A 25,528-nucleotide genomic window follows, 5' to 3' on the forward strand; every position below is an offset into this window, starting at 1 on the left:
ATGATGTCCTTGTGCAATAAATGTCCAACTAGCCGTTCTAATATGCAGTCATGAATGGGTTGACATTATTTATACAATTATTAGTATTGCAGTAGTCTGCATAACAGTAAATCTTCTATTTTTTGTTTGAATAAAAATTCAAAATAGAAAGCAAGAGTAATATCAGAGGGGCCTGGAGACATGACTGATGAACAAAGAAAATGTTATTTTAGAGCCAGGAATGTCTGCATTGTTCATTCTGGACCCTACTTTGAAACTGGCATATTTTTTAATTTGCGTGAAATTGGCCAAATTGCAAATTTCTGATCACATTATTGGGTAGTTGAAATTGGCAAATGAGCAGTTTCTTGTACTCAATCGATAGAACAAATGGAGTTCTAAAGAAATAGCTATGAGTTTGGTCGACTGGAACAATGGAATTAGCCAAAAATAGGGCTCAAAGTGGGCGAAATCGCCGATTCGTAAATATTGCCGAGGTCGCTAACCTCACGAGAGCGTAATTCCGTAAGTTTTCCATCAAATTTCATTCTTTTGTTGTCATTACCATCTAGAAAAGATTCTCTATCATTTCATAAGGATTTTTTTTTTTTTTTTTTTTTCAAAAATTTTTTGACATCAGGAGACACCTTAGGATTTGGGGTTTCAACAGTTAAGGGGTTAATTAATGAGAGTGTAAATGTGTTATCAGGCTTTTATGTATATTTGAAACGAAAAAAGGCTGTTTCACTTTAGAGCAATAGCCCAGAACCTAACCTTCTGCATAAGCAGGGCCCTTCTGTACCACATAATGAATGAGGTATTTTATATTCAAGTTTGGATGGCAATAACTTTGGAGAAGTTGAAAGGCTGGGAACCACTGCTATAAATATTTATAACAAATTAAAACTTCAAAACAGAACATCCTATTATTTTAACTACACAATTTCTTAACTGCTTTTGGTCACAGATAAAGTAAGATCTGGAACTCCCTGTCTGAATCATCAAAAGCCCCCCCCCCCCCCATCTGCTAGCCATTTCAGAGCTATTGTTAAAAAGCACCTCATCTCGTTAGTGCAAATGAGAAAGCAATACACTATGTCAACTGGCACCGGCTTTCATTCAGGTAATCCTTTTTTTTCCTGTAACTGTAGAGCACTAGCAAATTTAAACCTATTACTTTTTTCTTAAATATTTCTGACTTAATCCTTGTTGATACTAAAACAGGGTTTTTTCAACCAGGGTTCTCCAGAACCCTAAGGTTCTGAAAGAGGTCACTAGGGGTTCTGAGAAAAGTAGTGATAAATAGGCCAATCATATGTAAATGCATTTTTGAGTAATTTTTGTGTTTAATCTTATATTCATAATTTTACTATACAAGTACATATGACATGTTATTGGAAAATTCTTGGGTTATATCATTTAAGATATAATAATCACAGGGAATATATTCAGCGACATCTATATGGCACCAGGTTGAAACTGCCTTTAGTGGTCAGTAGACAGGAGCTGTACATGATGGATTTGTGTATCAAGTGTCTCACTCAAGTATAGGATGCATGCATAGTCTCCATCAGTCCTGTCTGTGCTTTTGGCATGCAGGTACATTATTATTATTATTATAATAAAAAAGAAGTGCTAAACCACAAGGGCTAAACAGCGCTGCAGGGCAGGGAAGGATGTGAGGGTATCGGGTAGCAAGAGGAAGAGGGATGATTAGTAGGTTATGGAGTACAGCGGGGCAGTGGATAGTGCAGGGGTAGAGGGTAGCAAGAGATTGAGGTAGAAAGGACTGAGGGGAGTGCTAAAGGTATCATCATCAGAGTTTGTGGAGTAAATCAGTTGCTGGCAAAAAGTCAATGAGAGAGTCCGGATTAAAGGAGGGTCCATCAGCAAGAAGGGAAGGTAAAGAAAGAGCAACAGAGCGAAGACGACGTTGGGAGTAAATTCTGCGTGCTCGTTGATAGAGTGGGCAGTCCAACAGAATGTGGCTAACAGATACTGGAACCTGACAATTTTCACAGAGAGGAACAAGGCGTCTCTCCATGAGATACCTGTGAGTAAGACGAGTGTAGCCGATGCGAAGATGGGAGAGAGTCGTCTCTCAAGTTTGACATTGATGACAAAAGGATGACCAGTAACCTATGCTCGGTTTAATAGAATGAAGTTTGTTATAGAGCAGATCAGACCAACGTTGTTGCCAACGGGTGCAAAGGTGGGTAGCAATTACTGCAAAATAGTCCATGAATGGAACACCTCTATATGAAACTGGGAGGTCATGTGCTGCTGACTGCACAGCGGTGTCTGCCTGTTCATTGCCCTGCACGTCAACATGACCAGGGACCCAACAAAAAACAATATCTTCGGCTTGATAGAGATACGGCGTAACCAAAGTTGGATACAGAGATGTAGGGGGTGAGGTTTATCAAATTTTCATATAGCCTGTAAAGCACTAAGGGAGTCTGAAACAATTACAAATGGTGACGCAGGCATAGATGCAATAACGGATAAGTGCTGCAAGAATGGCATACAATTCAGCAGTAAAAATGCTAGCCGAGGATAGTAAATGCCCTCGCATGACACTGTCTGGAAACACTGCCGCGAATCCGACGCTGTCAGAAGACTTAGAACTATCTTTGTACACTGTGATGGCATGAGAATGAGAGTGGAAGTGGTCAAGAAAAAGAGAGCGGGAAGCTACCATAGGCAGAACTCTAGCAGGAGAGACCGCCAAATAGATCTGGTCACCATAATCGAGTTTCAATAGAATTAGGGCTGAATGTAGGCGAGAGTTCTATGATCAACTCCCCATGAAAGATGAGTGAGGGTTTTAAGAAGGTTCAGCCGGCTGTGACAAGTTGCCTTTAGAGAGGTAATGTGAGGTTTCCAGGATAACCTACGGCCAAACGGCATGCAGGTACAGCCCCTCATTCACCCACGTTATTTAGTAAATTTTACCCATCATTTAGGGATCTTCTTTCTTTCAACAAACCAGCCGTATCCCACCGAGGCGGGGTGGCCCAAAAAGAAAAAACAAAAGTTTCTCTTTTCAAATTTAGTAATTTATACAGGAGAAGGGGGTTACTAGCCCCTTGCTCCTGGCATTTTAGTCGCCTCTTACAACACGCATGGCTTACGGAGGAAGAATTCTGTTCCACTTCCTCATGGAGATCATTTAGGGATGTTATATGAATTTTAAAAATTTATGATTTTTTTTATATTTTTTATTTTTTAGAAATGTCTGACCATCCAATGTGGAGACCTCTGAAAAGGAAACATCCAGACAAATCTGATGAGGCTATTGATGAAGAATTGCAATCTCGTGACAAATTTCACTGCACTAGTGCAACAATGGGCATAAAAAAGGTCCATCTTTACAATGAAAGTTACTTATCAATGGGCTTTACATGGACTGGTGATCCAAGTTGTCCTATTACACTGTGCCTTGTCTGTGGCAAACAATTTTCAAATGCAGCAATGGCTCCAGCAAAATTGAAGACACTTCACAACAAATCACAGTCATATGAAAATTAAAAGTGCTGATTATTTTAAAAGGCTATTGGAATTTCAAAATAAAGAGAGTATACAGCTTTTATGAATAAAGTCAGTATCAGTGAAAAGGCTCAAGAAACAAGTTATTTGTTAGCAGAAATTATTGCACAGAAAAGGAAAAGTCACAGAGTTGGTGAGAACCTAATTACGCCAGCACATAATTTTTTTTTTTAACAAGTCCTCCGCCTCCCACTGAGGTAGGGTGACCCAAAAAAATAAATGCCTTCACCATCATACACAAATAATCACTGTCTTTGCAGAGGTGCTCAGATATGACAGTTTAGATGTCATCCCAAACAGCCAATATCCCAAATCCCTCCTTTAAAGTGCAGGCACTGTACTTCCCACCTCCAGGACTCAAATTACTACATAAAAACAGATGTACAACTTGAACAAACTATGATCTATTAGTCTAGTATTAAGTAGTCTGTAAACCATTAAATTTAGATTGCCCGTAATTCCAAGGCATGATAGTGGCTCTCTTGGCACTGCAAATCATTATTGTAATTACACACCGTAAACAACCTCATTGTCAACTTGCAATGAAATAAACATTTGAATTTGAAATGAATTTGAATTTGAAAGTCCAGTTAACTGGTTTCCCTGAATCCCTTCACAAAAAATTACCCTGCTCACACTCCAACAGCTCGTCAGGTACCTAAAACCATTCGTCTCCATTCTTATCTAACATACTCACACATGCCTGCTGCATGTCCAAGCCCCTTGCACACTGAATTTCTTTTATCCTCTCCCTCTGTCCTTTCCTAGGATGACCATCCTTATCCATCCTGTCATTTTTCTAACAGATGCGATTGATACAATGTTATGGTCCTTGAAGGTGAGATCCTCCGACATGATCACTCCCAGGTCTTTGACGTTGGTGTCTGGCCACAAAATAGAGCGAAACACCAACGTCAAAGACCTGGGAGTGATCATGTCGGAGGATCTCACCTTCAAGGACCATAACATTGTATCAATCGCATCTGCTAGAAAAATGACAGGATGGATAATGAGAACCTTCAAAACTAGGGATGCCAAGCCCATGATGACACTCTTCAGGTCACTTGTTCTATCTAGGCTTGAATATTGCTGTACACTAACAGCACCTTTCAAGGCAGGTGAAATTGCTGACCTAGAAAATGTACAGAGAACCTTCATGGCACGCATAACGGAGATAAAACACCTCAATTACTGGGAGCGCTTGAGGTTCCTGAACCTGTATTCCCTGGAATGCAGGCGGGAGAGATACATGATTATATACACTTGGAAAATCCTAGAGGGACTAGTACCGAACTTGTACACGAAAATCACTCACTACGAAAGCAAAAGACTTGGCAGACGATGCAACATCCCCCCAATGAAAAGTAGAGGTGTCACTAGCACGTTAAGAGACCATACAGTAAGTGTCAGGGGCCCGAGACTGTTCAACTGCCTCCCAGCATACATAAGGGGGATTACCAACAGACCCCTGGCAGTCTTCAAGCTGGCACTGGACAAGCACCTAAAGTCGGTTCCTGACCAGCTGGGCTGTGGCTCATACGTTGGTTTGCGTGCAGCCAGCAGTAACAGCTTGGCTGATCAGGCTCTGATCCACCAGGAGGCCTGGTCACAGACCGGGCCGCGGGGGCGTTGACCCCCGGAACTCTCTCCAGGTAAACTCCAGGTAAACTCCCCCCTACACTACAGATTTATACACCCTCCAAGTCATCCTATTTTGCTCCATCCTCTCTAAATGAACAAACCACCTCAACACTCAACACCTCATCATTAGCTAATACCAACTACCTCCAATACTCTATACTTCTTTCTTACTGCTATTAATTGCTCATAATTTTAAATTACAAGTCAAATCTTACTCCAAATTAATAATATTCATTATTCTTACCTGTCCATTTAATTTTGTTTATCACTACTTGTTTTTTAGTCACTTTTCATTGTGTATGCAATTAGTGTATATTCCAATTACTTTTTTGCAAGTACCAAAACTATCTTTTGCTAGCTAGTACCAACTACCTCATTTTTTTTTACTTTTTATTGTGCAATAAACTGCTCAATTTATTTAATATTACAAATCAGATCTTACTCCTAAACCAATATTATTTCATAGTGACCATCTGTCCATTTAACTTTGTTTACCATTACTTAATTTTAGTCCCTTATATATTTTCTCCTTTATTTTAGCTTTATATAACTACCCTAGTTCATATATTCACAATTGTTAAAATAATCAAGGTGCTATTCTCAGGTGCTAAAGTAGAATAAGTTCACAATTTTGCCATTATATTCCAAAGCTCATTTATTTGATTACCACTTTATTGTTCACCACAACTTATATTAGTCCCTTTTATATTATAATTTTATACTATAATTCTAACTTTAAAGAATTACCTTTATAGTACTACCTACTATCATATTCCCAAGCTCCATTATTTGATCATCACTTTATTTGTATTAGTCCCTTTAATATTATCTCCTTTATTTTAGCTTAAAAAAAAAAAAAAATACCTTAGCTCATTATTTTACATTTGTTAAATAATTCAGGTGCTATTTTTTAGCTTAAGACTATTTACTTCGTTTTATACTTAATTCTAACTATAGATTCACTACAAATCTTATGATTACAAGCATTGATCCTGATACCAACCTCTTATATAATGACTTAAATGAATCAAACAGTTACTGTAATTACTACACTGCAGAACAATCAAAGGCACTTCTCAGTGCCAACAACAACATAACTATCTTTAACTACAATATCAGATCTTTAAGCAAGCATTACGATGACCTCATAGCATTACTAAATTCCTTACATGCCAATATGTCCATCATTACACTAACTGAAACCTGGCTAAAGCCTGATAGTACAGATGTCTATGCCATTCCTGGTTACACAGCCATACACAACTGTAGGCCAGACCAACAAGGGGGTGGCACAGCCATATACTACTCAGACCAACTAGAATGTATCACTAATACTTGCACAAGGGATGAACATGGGGAATATATAATAGCCAAATTCAAATCCAAATACCTACAAAAACCTCTCACATTGATAAACATCTACAGAGTTCCACAGTCAAACATTAGCCAATTTAGTCAAAACCTAGGAAGTATGATAACTGATGCACGCATGAACAAAGATCACTTACTACTCTCAGGTGACTTCAATATAAATCTCCTGCAAGACCAGGACCCACACGTTACTGAATTCACAAACACAATGAGTAACTGTATGTTGCTACCAACAGTAACAAAACCTACAAGAGTTACAGAGACTAGTGTTTCCCTACTTGACCACATCTGGACCAACACCATATCCCCTTTAAAATCAGGCATAATTACAGATAATACCACAGACCACTACCCTACTTTCCTCATAACAACTCTTGGTAAACTACCCCAAGACACTACTGAAGTCACCTTCAGACTTCACAATGAGGCAGCCATTAATAACTTCACAACAGCAGTAGCAAACATTGACTGGCACACTGAGCTAGAAATCTATACAGATATTGACGAATGTATTAATAATTTTCTAAAAAAGACCCAATACCTCTATAACAAGCACTGCCCTAAAAAAACTAAACAGATGACAGCTAAGAGACTGAACAGTCCCTGGCTAACACCCAGCATTCTCAAATCCATAAATACAAAACACCAATATGAAAAACAGTACAGAATGGGTCACATAACCAGAGACCAAACAAAACGTTACTCGTCAATCCTAACCAGCCTGATAAGAAGGGCAAAAAAATTGTATTATGAGAACAGATTATCCAACTTACGAGGTGATATAAAAAAGACCTGGAAAACCCTATCAGAAATTCTGGGAACAAAAAAGATATCACGAAATAGCGAAATAAAATTAGCAAAATCAGATGAACCCCAACTCCCACCAACAGAAACAGCAAACAGACTCAATGATTTCTTCTCCACTATAGGACAAAACCTTGCCAATAAAATCCCAAGCTCAGATACCCCACCAAATGACTACCTCACCGGCAACTACCCGAACACACTGTTCCTAGCTCCGACTAACCCATACGAAGTCTCCCTTATTATCAACGCACTAAAAAACAAGGCAGGAGATTTAAATACCTTACCACCCTTTATATACAAAAAAGTGTCACAAGTGCTATCACCAATCATTGCAACACTCTTTAACAAATCCATTGAATCCTCCACCTTCCCTACAGTACTCAAAATAGCAAGGGTCACCCCGATCCACAAAGGAGGAGACCAAACAGAGTTGAATAACTATAGGCCAATATCCAACTTACACCCTCTCTCAAAAATTTTCGAAAAATTAATTCATAAACGAATCTACTCCTACCTTATCTCCCAAAACATACTCAACCCCTGCCAATTTGGATTCAGGCCTAATAAAAATACTAATGATGCTATTATACACATGCTAGAACATATATACACTGCAATAGAGAAAAAAGAAGTCCCACTGGGGATCTTCATTGACTTACGTAAAGCTTTTGATACAGTTGACCATGACCTGCTCCACGTAAAATTGTCACACTATGGTATAAGAGGGCACTCCCTCAACTACCTCAAGTCATACCTCAGCAACAGAAGCCAATATGTGTACGCAAATGGGGCAAACTCTTCTGCACAACCAATTACAGTTGGTGTCCCACAGGGAAGTGTCCTTGGCCCTCTTCTCTTTCTCCTATACATAAATGACCTACCAAATGCTTCGCAATTACTCAAACCCACACTATTTGCAGATGACACTACATATGTCTTCTCCCACCCGAGCCCAGTCACGCTAGCCAATACTGTAAATACCGAATTACAGAAAATATCTACCTGGATGAGGACTAACAAACTTACACTAAACATTGACAAAACCTACTTCATTCAGTTTGGTAACAGATCTACAGATGTCCCTCTTAACATAATGATAAACGGATCACCTATCACAAAGCTAACAGAGGGAAAATTCTTAGGAATCCACCTTGATAATAGACTCAAATTTCATACACATATACAACAAATTTCTAAGAAAATTTCCAAGACTGTAGGCATACTATCGAAGATACGGTACTATGTTCCACAGTCAGCCCTCCTGGCCCTTTATCACTCTCTTATTTACCCCTATCTCACCTATGGAATTTGTGCATGGGGCTCAACAACAATTAACCATCTCAGACCACTAATTACCCAACAAAAGGCTGCAGTTAGAATGATAACAAATTCTCACTACAGGCAGCACACTCCACCAATATTCAATACACTCAACCTACTCACCATACAAAACATCCATACTTATTACTGCACCTATTACATACATAGAACACTTAACTCTGATATTAACCCTCCCCTCAAACATCTCCTTGCCAACCTCAACAGAACACATGACCATAACACAAGGCACAGATCACTCTTTGATGTTCCTCGTGTCCATCTCACACTATGCAAAAACTCAATGCACATAAAAGGCCCTAAAATCTGGAATTCATTACCTGTAAATATAAAAGAAACACTACCTGTTTATAAATTCAAGTCTCTTCTCAAAGATCACTTACTCACCCAAAACCAAATAAATACTGAATAACTGAACCTTATAAATTGTATATCTTAAATGTTTCTCACAATTATATCACATAAATGTTAAACCTAAAACCCAATCTAACTTTATTATTTTTTAAATACACTACCTAACAGAATACTCCATATGACTGAATGTACAACAATGCATGCAACCATATGACCTGTCTTTGTAATACTCACTTGTGCTTTATAGTAATCTGTTTACATTAATGTTTTATCACTGATTTCATCATTGCTTAGTTAATCTTAAGTTAATTTTAAGCCAGCCCGTAATGCTATGCATAGTATAAGTGGCTTTGGCATGCTGCTCTTATCTGTATTTTTTTGTACCTCTGTATGTGTGCTCAAATTGTTAATATATAAATAAATAAATAAATAAATAAAAAAATAAAACAACCCCTCTTCAGCCCTCTGAATAATACTTTTAGTAACTCCACACCTCCTCAGAATTTCCACACTATGAATGTAAAATTATAGTACGTAAAATGCTGGGACAAGATGTAGTACAAGAAACTGAAAATATTCCATTTTCAAACAGTACAATAAATTGTCGTACTAATGATGTCACATGATGCTGAAGAGGTTTTGTGTGATAAATTGAAAAAATAGCAGTTTTTCTATCCAGGTTGATGAGTTAACAGATCTTACCAATGAATGTCATGCTGTAGCCTTTGCAAGATTTGTCAGTGAGGGTAAAATTCAAGAAAACTTCTTCTGTTGTAAAGAATTTCCTGAGAAAAGCAAAGGAAACAGATAAATTCAATATTTCAGCTTCATATCTGGAAACAAGAGGTCTCTCCTGGAATAACTGTTGGCATCTGTACTGATGGCACTCCATCAATGGTTGGCTCCATAAGAGGTTTGGTTTCCCTTGCAAAACAAAAAATGTTGATATTGTCTCAACACACTGGTTTCTTCACAGAGGTGCTGATTTCAAAATCTCTTGGAGATGAATTGAAAAGTTTTTGATTATGCTACAAAAATGGTCAACTGTATTAAACAAAGACCAGTTCACTCCAAAATGTTTAAAATGCTGTGAGAAAACCTGGACAAATAGCACATAAATCTCTTGCTACATACAGTAATCCGGTGGCTGATCAGGTAAAGGAAGAGTTCTAAATGGGGTGTTTGAGCTGAAAGATGAATTGCAGAAATACTTTCAAGAAAACAATAAGCAAGATTCTGCCAAAGTACTCTGAAGATGAAAAATGGTTGCAGAGGCCAGCCTACTTAGCAGACATTTTTCATTACATGAATCAACTGAATAAGTCACTGCAAGGCCCTGAGCAAGCTTTTTCTTATTTAAAAAGTATCAAGAGCAAAGACAGAAATCATCTCCTTTCAGATGAAGATGAAATCCATGTGTGTTTATCTAAAGTTTGACCTCGAATTAAGTATTTGTTTACCAAAAGACAACCACAGGTTTAACATTAGAGAAGCAAATTTCACCATCTAAATTGGCTTCAAAAATAACATTTACTGTATAGATGACATTCTGCCTTGATTTATCTTATGCCTTTTCAACATTGCCAATAAATGATTAAGTTAGTGTAGTAGTTATTATCTGTTTTTGCTCTGTTTATATGTGTTATATGTGATACTAGTTATTTGTTTATTTTTTTGTTTACAGATATGGTTAATTTTTCTGTGTGAATGAAAACCTTATATGAGCTGTTTTGAACAAGCAGTTTGATTTCAGTTTTTTTTTATTGTCAATAAACTTGAGAAAAACATAAGTTTTTTACTTAAACCAGTTAACAGAAAAAATGTATTAAATTTTCCTTAAGAACTTAAAGTTTATAAAAGAGAAAGAAAGATATTAATAATGATATATAATAATTTTTATGTAGGGGTTCCCTGAGACGTGAAAATTATTTCAAGGGTTTGGCAAGGGTAAAAAAAAGTTGAAAAATGCTGTTCTAAACTGTTCAAAGTTATAACTCTTGCAGCTCAAAATCTATATGATCATTTCAGATGTTGCTGTGCCAAATGACCAATTACATAGATAAGCATTTGAGAAGTGACCAAAATATTTTTGAGAATGGCATTGGCAACCAACAGGTTATTCATAACAAGAGCAGAAAATTAATAAAAGCAAAAAGCCTTGAAGTATTAATGTATTTAATACACTAAATACCAACAATTGCTAGTAAAGTACAGTAGATCTTTGAATACGGTTGCTTCATTCAACGTTGTTTCGCTATAATGATGATGAGAAAAAACTGAATGAATACATTGAATACAAATTATTGTAAAATAAAAATTTGTAAAGTATACGATAATCATGCTAATGCACGACAATAAACGATGTGGTACGAAAACGCTCAGGAAACCCACCACATTTGTTATTGGTTGTTTTTGAAATGCCTGGTGATAGGAGGTACTCCTCACAATTTTCAATTTGCAAACATTTATTCCCTGATTTAACCCTGTTGCAATGAGTGCTTAAGGTGCAATGTACACCCTTGATGTCTGTGGCCACAAAAAACAAAGAAAAAGTGTGACTTTAGAAACAAAACTAGAAGTTTTATAGAGGTTTGTTTATACCAATTAGCCTATGATAAAACTGGTTTTGTTATACGTTGTTTTGCCAAAAGTCGCAGTTTCCAATTTCACCTAAAGTCACAGTTTCCAAGAACTTATTGACGAAGTTGAGGACTTACTGTACAGTAATTTGTTTTATAACTGTGCCAAACCATTATAATAACAGCTGCATGATGCCCATGAGCTTAGCTTCTCTCTACTTACAATATTTTGTCCATAATCACTGAACCTGATAAAATGTTAATTCTTAGGCACAACCAACACATGCTATTCTCTATCACTTTTTAAACAAGCTATACCAACGCTACAGAATCTTTTCACTGCATATACAGTGGTACCTCAGGATATGAACAGCTCAAAACACGAACAATTATGTAAGTGATTTTGTAAGTGTATATTTGGGGGTCTGAAACGTTTTGGATTAATCTAATTTACATTATTCCTTATGGGAACAAATTGGTTTGGTATCAGCACTCGAACAGCCTTTTGGAACCAATTAAATTTGTATCCCGAGATACCACTGTACAGTAAACCCTCTCATAACACATGGATTACATTCCTAAAATTAGCCCATTATGAAAAAAATAAGGTTATATGAAGTGAAGAACATATTGGAAAAAATAGGGCTGCATTCCATGCATCTCCAAATTTGTCAAAAATTTTTTACTACTGTACTGGGTTAAAATTACTACAGCATAATTTACATTACATTCCAAAAACTGAAGCAGCCCTACTGACTGTGGTTCTTGTGCTTATGTGAATGAACCTTTATGGGTTATGCACTCAAGTTTTAAGATAAGATAAGATAAGATTTATAGTTTTGATTATAATAACAATTATGTGGATGCAAAGTTACCCGTAACTGATGGCTGTATTGGACTGTTCAAGTATTTTGGACAGCATCTTTGGTATGCTTTACCCTGCAGTATTTTATAGAACTGATCAAAAAACTTGATATTATAAAGAAGGCTGAACTTTTAAGAGCTTACAAACCATCAAGCCCTAACTACACTACACTTGTAAAACTTCACCTTCATTCTTATACACAGTTTTGAAGTATGACAGGGCACTAAGTGGAGCCCCTTTATGTTTCTTCAGTTAGTTTAATATCTTTATTATGCACCCCATACCCATCCTGTGGGCAGTTGTCACATTACTTTTTTTTTTCAGTCCACACATTTAATTCACCTGTAGTTGCCTCTGTGACACTGTTTTCAGCAGGTAACAACTGTACTACTTAATGAACACAGTTTTATTGTATTTCATCATTTCTAAGTGAATGAATAGTTGATGTTTGCACAAAAGTTACATGCAGTTTCCATCATGTGTTCCACCTCTAAGAATATCTAACACTTATTTTCTCTAACAAAGTCCTAGATTTACACTTATTCTTAGCACCTCAGAATCATTACCTATTGGATGCCATTGTTAATATCTGGAGGCCAGATAGTGAAGAAAATATCCAAAATAGCTTCATAAACTCAATAGTGAGTGAGGCATAAGATGCTTCCAGAATACAACTGTAGGTGGTGAAATCAGTGGAAGGGAAGGAGTCTTTTATCAGAGTGCAGTACCCAAATTTTATGCACACCATAATATCATGGTGTGTAGTACCGATATTTAGTTAGTTCTTTAATGTTTTAAAGTGATGTTTGATGTTTTTGCATGACTTCAAAATTTTTGGTTGCACTTTTTCAATAGCGTTGCAACAAAATCATCTAAGTCACATTATAGGAGAATTTACTCTACTATATAAGCTTACTCAAAATTATAATTTACTATAAATTCTCATGAGTATGCCATGACTTTTCCAGTTTAAAAATATGATGCAGTTTATTTGCTAAGCATGTGAGTTTAATGTTTAAGAACATCTTTAAATTCTCAAACTACACATTTACATATTTTAGTGTAAAGCTGCATTTAAAATGAAAATAATATACTATTAACTACAGTACCAGTATTGCATATACAGCACAGCAATGTTACACTCATGATTATGTTATTTAAGCAGTATGAGCAGTCTTCCCATTACCAACTATAATTTACACATGCTAAATTTTATGCACATCTCATCCTCTAATACATGACCCATAATACTTTAATTAGACTTCTCTTAGTATCACTAAATTTAAGAGTGAAGCAAACTCTGCTTCTGAATAAGGCACACTCTGGTTGTGTGTCTGGCACCAATGAATAATGTAAAAACATCTGTTGCTGTTAATCTTGCAACTTACTATAAAAAAAATACTATACCTGTCCACACATTTACCTGTTGATGCATCAATAAGTCCAAGTATAAATTGCAGACAACCTTCAGGATGGTATAATACTCAGCATCATACATCACTTTATTTATCTGTAACCTATACAGGATACAAACAACCAGTATATCTACTCTTGGCATCAATATGTCCCACGATGGTAGAAACACACACATTTACGTTGACCTGTACAAAATATGAGGGCTGGTTAATCTGGGAAAAGGGGATTACCACATACGTCACCACAAAACCAATTACAGCAGGGCCCCCAACTTGCACATTCTGGCACGATATTTCACACTCACAACATTGGCACTTTGGAACCAATTACACAAATGTAATCATTTCCTATAATAAATGTCCTGAACTGTACATAAGTGTCTTTTTCCACATCTTGTCAGTATCACCATACCGTTTTACACATAAATTATTTGCATAAATTTTGAGACACTAAAAGAGGAAATAAAAATGTAAACCGTGTCCTCATCAATTCCCACCTGAACAAATGCCAGATGTGAAGCGTCCAATGATTAGCATCTCTACTGAGCCCATCATTTTACAGCACATCAGCAATAAAGCAGAACAGATGCACAGCCAGTGGTTTACCAGTAAGCTAGCACGCCTGATAATGAAAACAACATACTGAGTGGAAAACATTAAAGGATTACTGGGCATATGAGAAAATATCAACAGTAAATAATTAGTCTTTGTTGCTGTGCTATATGCTTTACAGTGTTTAATATATTTAAAATAAATACACTAAGGAATACAGTATTGCATCCAGTCTCAGCGAGGAATGTACTCAAAAGAAGCCTGTCAATGATGAATTCGTGGGTATGGAACATTCACTGTATAGTACTTCAATGGGAAAAAAGAAGCTGCATTCTAGATTACCTTGGCATGTCAATCCAGAAACAATATTAATCAAACATTCTGTACTATTTTGGGCCAGCTGTAGCACAAATAGGACATTTAAAAAATATAAAATATGTATGAGATAGTATAGTCAACATACACTAACTGCAGATCTGCAAGCAGAGCTAGCGAATAATGGCATAATATCATATGAAAGTTGCAGTTCTGAGAGAGAGGCTTGTGGGCATAAATGGTCAGCAGGAAAGTGAGCAAAGTAATTATCAAACAGTAACAAAATTTGCAGTCTTTAGAAAGATCAATGGTCTTGCACTGCGTCCTAGTCTCAGACATACTATTTCTTCATGGTAAGCTTCTATGTAATCTACATACTTTGCTTTGCTTCTCTTGTAATGAGCTAGCAACATTTTTATACTCCTTAGTGTTTATCCACTCTTGCCAATTACTTATCAATCGCTAGAATAAACTACAAGTGTTGATTTGCTACTGTATCTTCTTACATCATTATACAGGTCGGCCATCACTAATCCGGCAATCAGTAATCCAGTTCCATCAGTAATCCGGCACTAATTTCGGCTAATTTCACCACACCAACCTGCCGCTACTGTTCAGTGGCACTACTTGCTGCATAAGTTATTCCAATTTGTTTTTCCTCCATTTATTGTTATAACCTGATCACTTTTAGCCCTAGCCATGGTTCCATGGTATGTGTAAAGCACATATGCCATACATTGTCCATAAAAGATGAAGTGGCTCTAAAGCCACTGTTGGTCACCATGAGCTCAGCTCACCCAGATAAGCTGTGACCTGTAAATTTGGGCTTATATATGATATAATAGGTCTGTGTGGTAAATGTGCACTCTATAAAAAAAAATTCCTGCAGCACGCAGTGCATAATGAGAAAAAACTGACCATGTAAAACAGCGACTCTGTGGTGTACTTTCATATGGTTTTTATAAGTGTATTCTCATTTTTTGGTCATGTTTGATATAATGGATGATATATTACAAAAATAGATATGATTTTGATTGGTTTCATGATGGAAAGTACTGTACCTTGAAATTAAGCTAAAAGTAGGGAAAATGTTAAATTTTTGCCAATGTTCACGTGTAAACAAATGACATCACCATCTAATACGTGTCCAAATGGCAGATCTAATATGCAGTCATGAATGGGTTGACATTATTTATACAATTATTACAATAATGCAGTAGTCTGCATAACAGTAAATCTTCTATTTTTCATGTAAATGAAAATTCAAAATGGAAAGCAAGCATAATATAAGAGGGGCCTGGAGATGTGACTAATGAACAGAGAAAATGTTATTTTAGTGCCAGGAATGTCCGCATTGTTTATTCTGGACCCTATTTTGAAATTGGCATCTCTTGAAATTTGTGTGAAACTGGCCAAGTTACCGATTTCTGACCGCTTTATTGGGTACTTGAAATAGGTAAATGAGAGGTTTCTTGTACTCAATCAACAGAGTAGAAGGAATACTAGCAAAATAGCTGTGAGTTTGGTAAACTGGAACAATGGAATGGGCCAGAAATAGGGTGTAAAGTGGGCGAAATCACCAATGTGTAAATATTGCCATTGGGTTAGGTGTATTCTAACCTAACCAGCAAAATCACTAGTCCAGCATCCTACAGGTCCCGATGATGCCGGATTAGTGATGGTCAACCTGTATTAATTAAAAAAAATGTAAATATGCAATCCAAAACATCACAGGTTTGAATTGTGTGCTAACAAAATCTAGGTCAGTCAAGCTTGGGTGGGAAGGGTCAGTAGTGGATGACCACCAGGTGGCCTGGTGGTCAATCACCATGCCACCTCCTTTAATCTAACAAGTGATATTCACAGCAACAGTGACATTAGCAGATGGCTAAATGTTTCAGCAGAACCATATGGAGTATAAAAAAAGATGCTCTGAAATGAAAAATGCTAGGAAAATGTGTTTATTTGCTGTACAATATTACAAATCTGCTTCCAAGGCCATCTACAACATTTTTATTTTGTGCTTGTGACCTACCACATGCCTCCCAGTAACTTAAACCATGCTATCTAAAGATGACCATACATCTGTCAACTCAAACCCAGACCTGATAGTCCTAGCATAGTAAACAATGCACTTAAAATATATTTATTTTAATGAAAGCCAACACACTTGCACACAACATAAAAATATTAATGTATAATACAATATTTAGAAATAAAGCCAAATTAACAACACAAATATCAGGATTAATTATACAGATACTCCCCTACTTACGAACAAGTTCGGTTCTAAGCGGTCGTTCGTAAGTCCATTTGTTCATAAGTCCAACATATGTACGTATACAGTACTGTACAGTAGTGTAGTACATATATATACACATGAACACTGAGTTTACTAGTATAACCTACCGTACGTTAGTAAACAAAACATGCGTTATAAATGAAATAAAGTTTATATTTATAACAAATTTTATAAATAATATAAATTTAATAAAATAGACAGTGAGGTGTTGGCCTGAATGTCATAGCATCTGAAGTCAATGGCACTAATTCAGGCTCCTGGCGAGACTCATTACCTTTGTCCACCCTCTTGAAGAAGTGGTCTAGGGATGTCTGGGTGGTGGCCTTCTCTTCATAGATGAGGCAGTAGCAGTGAACTGCATCATGGACAGCTGCTGAAACCTTGGTGTACTGTTCCACATTCGGGTTCTGCGATTCAAACGACAGAGATTCTTCAAGCAAACAAAACCCCTCTACCGTCATCTTTGTCAGGAAGCACTTTGGTTCTGGAACCATTTCCACTTCCTCTTCTTTTTCTTCCTCCTTTCTCTGGGCTTCCAGCTTGTGAGGTCTTCATTGGTCAGCTCCACTTGGATCAGCATTAGGTTCACTGACACCTGACACTGTTGCTGATCTTTGAGCCAAATGCTTGACAGTTTTTCAAGATCTTCCATCATTTTTCCACAGCTCTTACTGATTATTGTAGACTGAACTGGCAGTGAACTTTTCATGTGTTTCATAATCTTGTCCTTGTTCTCGAGAATCATGTTGTACAAACGGGCAACGTTCACCATCTTTTCACTTCTCTACACTTTCTTTATTATTTCCACTTTTGTTACCTTTTTGATGGCCTGGCACTTCTTAGCACTACCACCTGCATCACCACTGCTTTTGTGCTTAACACCAGACGTATTGGAGGTATAATAATCACAAATAACACTGAACTTGTGGAGAGAGCACAAGCACACGAATGAACGATGTCACTAGAGTAACCTACTACGTATTCTTTACATCTCAACATTTCCCGCGCTACACTGCTGCCACCACACGGTGGACTGCCAACTAAACCTTAAGCCAAAATTTTCGACTTCAGGGCAAACTGTTTGTACTATGAAAAATTCACAACACGAATGTTCGTATGTAAGGGAGTCTCTGTACTAGAATAGAGAAAGGATGAAAACAAGTTCGTAGACCTCCTAGGTAAAGTGAAATTTAACGGCAATATCTAACACAAAGTTCAGCATAAAAAAAAATGGCGGGTGTTCTTCGAAAAATTCCTTATATATCCCCCCAAGCTACAGTACTTACCTTTTGAAAATTAATAAAACATCCAATAGATACTCACTTTTTTCAAATGCTGAATAAACTGCATCCAGCATTATTTATGCATTTTAAGGTCTAAATCATATTAACAAGGGGTAAGCATACTGAAAGGTTTTGACAGCCTAGGGGGCTGTCACAACTTGTTAACCTGATAATAATAATTCTTTTTATACTCTATTAATTTTGAGTGTATTTTCTTTTACTTTCTTTGTTTAGTATATTGGGAGACTTGTTTTCTTATGCCTATTGTGTTCATTTAGCAGCATCATTCCAGTAGTTCTCATTGTGAAATAAGTTTTAAAATTTTTTTGTTATCTGTCTTTTGAAGATTAGGGGTTATAATATTATAGTATACTGTACAGTAATTTTCTGGAATAGCAGTGATGAGATTGAGGCTGAGGGTCAGTTTAAGACATACTGTCCAGGCTGGTATGAAGTTCAAGCCATGTACTGATGAGGTTGAGACTTCCAGTCTTATTGATGAGGTCAAGGTTGAGAGTTCCAGTCTTACTTACAAAGTCAAAGTCAGGAGACAGTTCAAGATATACTGTACTGCTGAGTTTCGCAATCAGTTCCAGCACTACAAGCAAGGCTGGGAGTTAATCCAGCACATACTGAAGACTGCTTTTCAAGGCTTGAAAATGCCTAAGTTATACAAGCTTAAGATAGACACAGCTCAAAACAAGAGCCAGGTCAGGTTCAATTAGAGGAAACACAGTTAATGCGGTGTTTAGTTATGTTGTAATGCTAATATACAACAGGACATTCATACGTAATTTATAACACTGATCTTGTAATTCTTTATTTTATCTATCATACAAGGGAAGGGAAGTTCCCCACATAATTTTCTATATTGATTATCATTATGCACCACTATATATAACCTAGAATTATATAATTCTGTGAATGAAATTTACTATATTTATGTAATTTTTTATAGTCTCCATTATTTTACATTTAACTGGTCATTCCAGTGGAAGGGCATCAACTTATACTATTTTGTCATTTCCATCTTTATGTACTTTTGTATATCTGGAGAATTCTGTAAGGGGTAAAGGGATATTATCTTAATTTAATACTTGATAGGTATAAATAATTATTTTTTCCTTTGATGTATTTGGATTAGATGTATTTCTTTAATGCTTCATTTCAGTAATTCATTTATGTCTTATTGAAATTAAATACCGTAGTATATCAAAGGGGTCATATTAATGGACCTTGAGGGAAAAACTGAGTGCTAATTCTAAAGAAATTTAACATCAGAATCTATATTCTACTCTTGATTCTCCCAGTTATTTATGTGGCCTGCTGCTTGTACACAGTCAATGCTACACTAAGAACCTAAGTAAATTAGTCTTGTCTTCTCATTTATAATTCTTTTATTTCAATATTTGCTTAAGTACATATTATCTTTTTTTCATATTTATGGGCATCTCTTGTGTCTTGCCCATTCACATTCTTTTCAGACCAGGGTGGCAGCTTACTTTATAGCTAACTTTAATTACTTATTGTTCTTATTCATACCTTGTGTTAATTATAAATACATTGGTGGTTTGGACAGCCCGCCACACCGTTGGCAAGTTGTGGGACGGGTTGGTTGGCCTCTCCACATTGGGTAATACAGCTGGAGTAGAATCTACTGACAGATGAGGTACAGTAGCTGCAAAGTGGAAGCATACCAGGGACTGGCACCATGGACCATCAAGGACTCATTCACTATTATCCGGGATGAGAAAAAGACACTCATGAGTAATGCTCCTCTTTAAAAACTGTAACCATAATGATAGGAAGCTGCGAGGTCTGTAAAACTCTTTGAAGCGTGAGATCATTTAGTGATCTTAGCAATGAAAGCAAGTGCAAACATATATAAGAACACTCAAAAGTACCATTATGATAGGGAACTGGAGCTACCCTTTACTTCCTCAGATTACACCTGATTACCTCCCATTCACTAGGTACTGTATGAATCTAATACATATTGGTTTAGTATTTCCCCATGATAATAATATTATAAGTTAAGCATGTGCATCCATCTACTCTACAATACAATGTCCTGTACATCAGACAAAATTTATTTCATGCATTATTTAAAAGCTTTCTAAAAATGCCTTAAAGCTACTTCATCTAGTTTATTTAGGTTGTAAATTTTAAATTACTTCAAGCAGTTGTAATCTGTGGCCTATATACATGCCTTTGATATACCTCTGATAAGTTTCAAGAATCTTACTATTCCCACTACTGGAAGCCCACTGCCCCACATATCCATCATAGCCTGGTTGATCTGGCACCTGATGAAGAAACTTGTCCAGTTTACTTTTGAAGACTTCTACACTTGTTCCAAGAGTTTTTCTGATATGTTCTGGCAAGATGGTAAATAATCTGGGGCCACGAATCTTGATACTGTGTTCCCTTGTTGTGATCACTCCATCCCTGCTTCACTGGATGCATTTTGCACTTCCTTCCATATCTCTTGCTCCAGTATGCTGCTATGGCAGTGTGCAGATTTGGGACCAGGTCCTCAAGTACTTTCTAGGTACAGTAGACCATCATTTAGCACAAGTTTATTTGGCACAATTTGAGTATAGCGCGACTGAAGAATTGCGACACATTTTTATGTAACGTGTCGTATGATCAATTTAACACAATTCGTGGGAGGGGAAAAAATTTTGAGTGCGCGGTCACCCAGTCGCCTGCAGTGGGTTATACCACTGAATCAATGGTATAACCCACACCCACCCTCACCAAGCTCCCAGCCTCCAGTTTGGTTCGTGCGCATGTAGGATGAAGATACTCGGGAACCTAGCTGTGTTTATTTACATACATATTTTCTTATTTTCGTTGCCATTTGTTAAATCTGCCAAGCAATCGTGGCACCCAGTAAGCATGCAAGTGTTGCTGAAAGTGACAAGAAAAGGTTTAAGCATTCAAGTCTAGGAATTGTACAGAAAACTGAGATATTAGACAAGCTTAAGAGTGGATCACGTGTGGTGGATATAGTAAGGGCCTATGGCCTTAATGAAGCGTCAGTTCATACAATTAAAAAGAACAAGGCAAATATACGAGCTTGTGTAATGAATAACCCAAGATGTCATCTCATGAAAAGAATGACATGTAGGTCCCAACAAGTAAATGAAACAGAAAACTTGTTGCTTGAGTGGATTGAACAAGACAAAGAAAGGTGAACCACTTAATTTCCTCTTAATTAGGGAAAAGGCCTTACAGTTGTTTAGAGCAGTGTGTGATAAGGAAGGAAGGCCTGAAAAAGAGTGTGTGTTTAGCACAGGCTGATTCCACACCTTCAAGTTGCATAATAAGTTACATAATATTAAGTTTTCTGGTGAAAGTGCTTCAGCTGATCATACAGCAACAAGTAGTTTTCCTGCTGAATTGCAGGAAATTATTTCTGAGGGTGGCTATGAGCCACATCAAGTGTTTAATGCTGACGAGACAAGTGTTTTTTTGGAAAAAATGCCAACATGAACTTATATCAGTCAGCAAGAGAAGAGTGCACCAGGCTTCAAGACAGCAAAGGACCACTTCACCTTGCTCCTTTGCGGTAATGCATCAGGTGATTTCAAGTGTAAGCCCATGGTTATTTACCGCTCTAAGAATCCTCGTGCTTTGAAAGGTGTAGATAAAAACACCTTACCAGTAATTTGGAGGTCAAACCAGTCAGCATGAATGACAGAGGAAATATTTATTGACTGGTTTAAGCATCACTTTATTCCTGAGTCAAGTTTTACCTGCACAGCAAGAACCTTGCATTCAAGGCTCTCTTCATTTTTTATAATTCCCGTACTCATCCACAAGCTTTGCTGGATGTGACCCCACATGTAAAAGTTGTATTTTTACCTCCAAATACAACATCTTTAATACAATCACTGGATCAGGGAGTTATTAAGTCATTCAAGTGTAACTACACAAAAAAAGTTTTGAAAAAACTAGTTGCATCAATGGACTCTGATTCCAACTTGGCAGTACCAAGCTTCTGGAATAAATTTAACATTGCAGATGCTATCAGCTATGCTAGAAGTGCATAGAATGAAGTGCCCCAATCAACATTAAATGCAGGCTGGGGAAAGTTATGGCCTTCTGTGGTTAATTCTTTCACTGGTTTTCCCTTGCTTGAGAGTCAGGTTCAGGAAATTGTTCAGCTGGTAAGGAGATTGCCAGGTGATGGTTTTGAAGATATGAATGAAGATGTGAATGAGGTCTTAGAAGATGATGATGATGATGAAGACAGGAGTCCAGAGGAAATGTTAGCAGAGATCAATGCACAGATACAAGGGAGGGACATAACAGATGATGAAGAAGAACCTGAAGAAAAACAGTTAACATTGCAGCAGTTACGTGAGCAGTTCCATATTATTGGTAAAGTTGCAGACTTTTTCACTGAAGAGAACCCTGACAAATCTACAAGCAGTGCTTTGAAATAGGGTCTAGACCAGCTGATGATGCCTTACCATCAGCTGTATAATGTATTGCAGGGTAAAACAGCCCAGAGAACCATTGCAGAGTTTATGCACATTCCAATACAACCATCGACTTCAGTACCAGAACCTCTACCATCCACTTCTGTCAACAACCAACAACCATCCACCTCAGCATAGTAGGGCCACACCATCCATATCCACTCTCTCCACAATCATCCACACACACCATTACCCACAGTTTAAGGTAAGAAATACTATTATTTCTATTGCATTTGTAGTCTTAAGCAGTAATATATCATGACAATGAAGTACAATTACATATTCACTTTTATTTTTGTAAGATCTGTTGGTCTAAAAAAAAGTTGTTTGGCTCTTTGGGGCCTCCTAGGAATGTAGCCCTATTTTTCCCATAAGTTCTTCAGTTCATTTAGCATGATTTTACCTAACACGACATTTTCAGGAACGTAACTACCGTGCTAAATAACGGTCTACTGTATATATTATCATGTATCTCTCTCTCCTCCACTCCACTGAGTACATATTCAAAACTAAGGCATTGCTAGTAATTTAAATGCTTTACTGACTCTATGTGAGCCATAAACAATCTCTGCATTTGTTCAAGATCTGATATTTCTCCTGACTTGAATGGGGCTGTCAACACTGACCAATATTTCAAATGAGGGAGCACTAGAGATTTGAAGTGTCATCACTGGCATTATTTCCTTTGTTTTGAAGGTTCTCAATATCCAACCCATCATTCTCCTGGCTGTTGTGATCTTTGTCTCGTTATTTGAAAGAAAGGTCAGCTGACATAATTATTCCCAAGTCTTTCACATGTGTTCCTTTTGTTCTGTTTGATGATCCTCGAGTTTTGTATACAGTATTTTTTTTTTGAGTTCTTCATTCTTTCCATACCTAAGCAGCTGGAAATTATCACCACTGAATGTCATGTTATTCTTCAGTGACCACTGGAAAATATTGTTTATATCTTCCTGTTATTTTTCATCATGTTATTCTCCAGTGACCACTGGAAAATACTGTTTATATCTTCCTGTTATTTTTCAGTGTCTTCTACCGTAGTGACTTTCATGCTTATTTTAGTATCATTTGTAAATGAAACAGGAGAGGTGCCAAGACAGTGACTTGGGAAACTGAGCTTTTTACCTGGATTTTGCTTTGCTTATTACTACTTTTTGTGTTCTGCCTATCTTCCCCATAATTATGCCTATGGCCCTCATTTTGTGTGCTATCACTCCAGGTTCACATTTGTCAAATGCCTTTGCAAAATCTGTGTATATCACAACTGTTTTGGTTGCCTTCCAATGCCTTCATAGGTTTGTCATAGTGGTTCATCAGCTGTGACAGGCATGATTGTCATTACCTGGAGTTTACCTGGAGAGAGTTTCGGGGGTCAACGCCCCCGCGGCCCGGTCTGTGACCAGGCCTCCTGGTGGATCAGCCCCTGATCAACCAGGCTGTTGCTGCTGGCTGCACGCAAACCAACGTACGAGCCACAGCCCGGCTGATCAGGAACTGACTTTAGGTGATTGTCCAGTGCCAGCTTGAAGACTGCCAGGGGTCTGTTGGTAATCCCCCTTATGTATGCTGGGAGGCAGTTGAACAGTCTCGGGCCCCTGACACTTATTGTATGGTCTCTTAACGTGCTAGTGACACCCCTGCTTTTCATTGGGGGGATGGTGCATCGTCTGCCAAGTCTTTTGCTTTCGTAGTGAGTGATTTTCGTGTGCAAGTTCGGTACTAGTCCCTCTAGGATTTTCCAGGTGTATATAATCATGTATCTCTCCCTCCTGCGTTCCAGGGAATACAGGTTTAGAAACCTCAAGCGCTCCCAGTAATTGAGGTGTTTTATCTCCGTTATGCGGGCCGTGAAAGTTCTCCGTACATTTTCTAGGTCGGCAATTTCACCTGCCTTGAAAGGTGCTGTTAGAGTGCAGCAATATTCCAGCCTAGATAAAACAAGTGACCTGAAGAGTGTCATCATGGGCTTGGCCTCCCTAGTTTTGAAGGTTCTCATTATCCATCCTGTCATTTTTCTAGCAGATGCGATTGATACATGTTATGGTCCTTGAAGGTGAGATCCTCCGACATAATCACTCCCAGGTCTTTGACGTTGGTGTTTCGCTCTATTTTGTGGCCAGAATTTGTTTTGTACTCTGATGAAGATTTAATTTCCTCATGCTCTAAAACCATGCTGATTTGGGTTATGCTAGTTGTGCTGTTCCATTAAATTTGTAATCTGACATCTCATCACTCTTTTGAAGATTTTTATGTTGTGGGGAAGCTAGGGCTGCTGGTCTCTAATTTTTAGCTAGTACTCTACTGCCTCCCTTATGCAAAGGAGCTATGTTTGCACTTTTTAAGGTCTTCAGTATTTCACCTAGATCTAGGATCTTTCTCCAAAGAATTCTGAGGGCTCGTGCTAGTGGTACATTGCACTCTTTTTTATAAATAGGGCATTCCATGAATCTGGTCCAGGTGCTACGTGAGTGGGCATGTTATCCATTTCTTTTTTGAAATCTATGGGAGTAGTACCAATGTCAGTTAGTTGATCTGCCCGGCCATTTGCTGGAGTGAAAAATGTTTCTGCATTCTCTACGTTGCTGTCATTTAGTGGTTTGCTGAACACTGGTTCACACTGTTCTTTTAGAATTGCACTTATTTCCTGTTCATTGTCAGTATACGAGTCTCTCTCAATAATTGTCCAAT

At 37.5% G+C, this 25,528-nt stretch overlaps 1 protein-coding gene across 5 annotated transcripts in view; it reads right to left on the bottom strand.

The window, feature by feature from the left end:
* The window catches only part of LOC128698771 (solute carrier family 2, facilitated glucose transporter member 5), a 92,636-nt gene that overhangs the window by 43,331 nt on the left and 23,777 nt on the right, over positions 1–25,528 (bottom strand). For all 5 annotated transcript variants that reach the window (XM_070097705.1, XM_070097702.1, XM_070097703.1 and 2 more), the window contains exon 4: positions 14,396–14,520. In XM_070097705.1, the coding sequence (XP_069953806.1) occupies positions 14,396–14,520 (125 nt within the window). The remainder of the gene's footprint in view (positions 1–14,395; positions 14,521–25,528) is intronic.

Source organism: Cherax quadricarinatus, chromosome 59 (genome assembly GCF_038502225.1).
Source record: "Cherax quadricarinatus isolate ZL_2023a chromosome 59, ASM3850222v1, whole genome shotgun sequence".
Lineage (NCBI taxonomy): Eukaryota > Metazoa > Arthropoda > Malacostraca > Decapoda > Parastacidae > Cherax > Cherax quadricarinatus.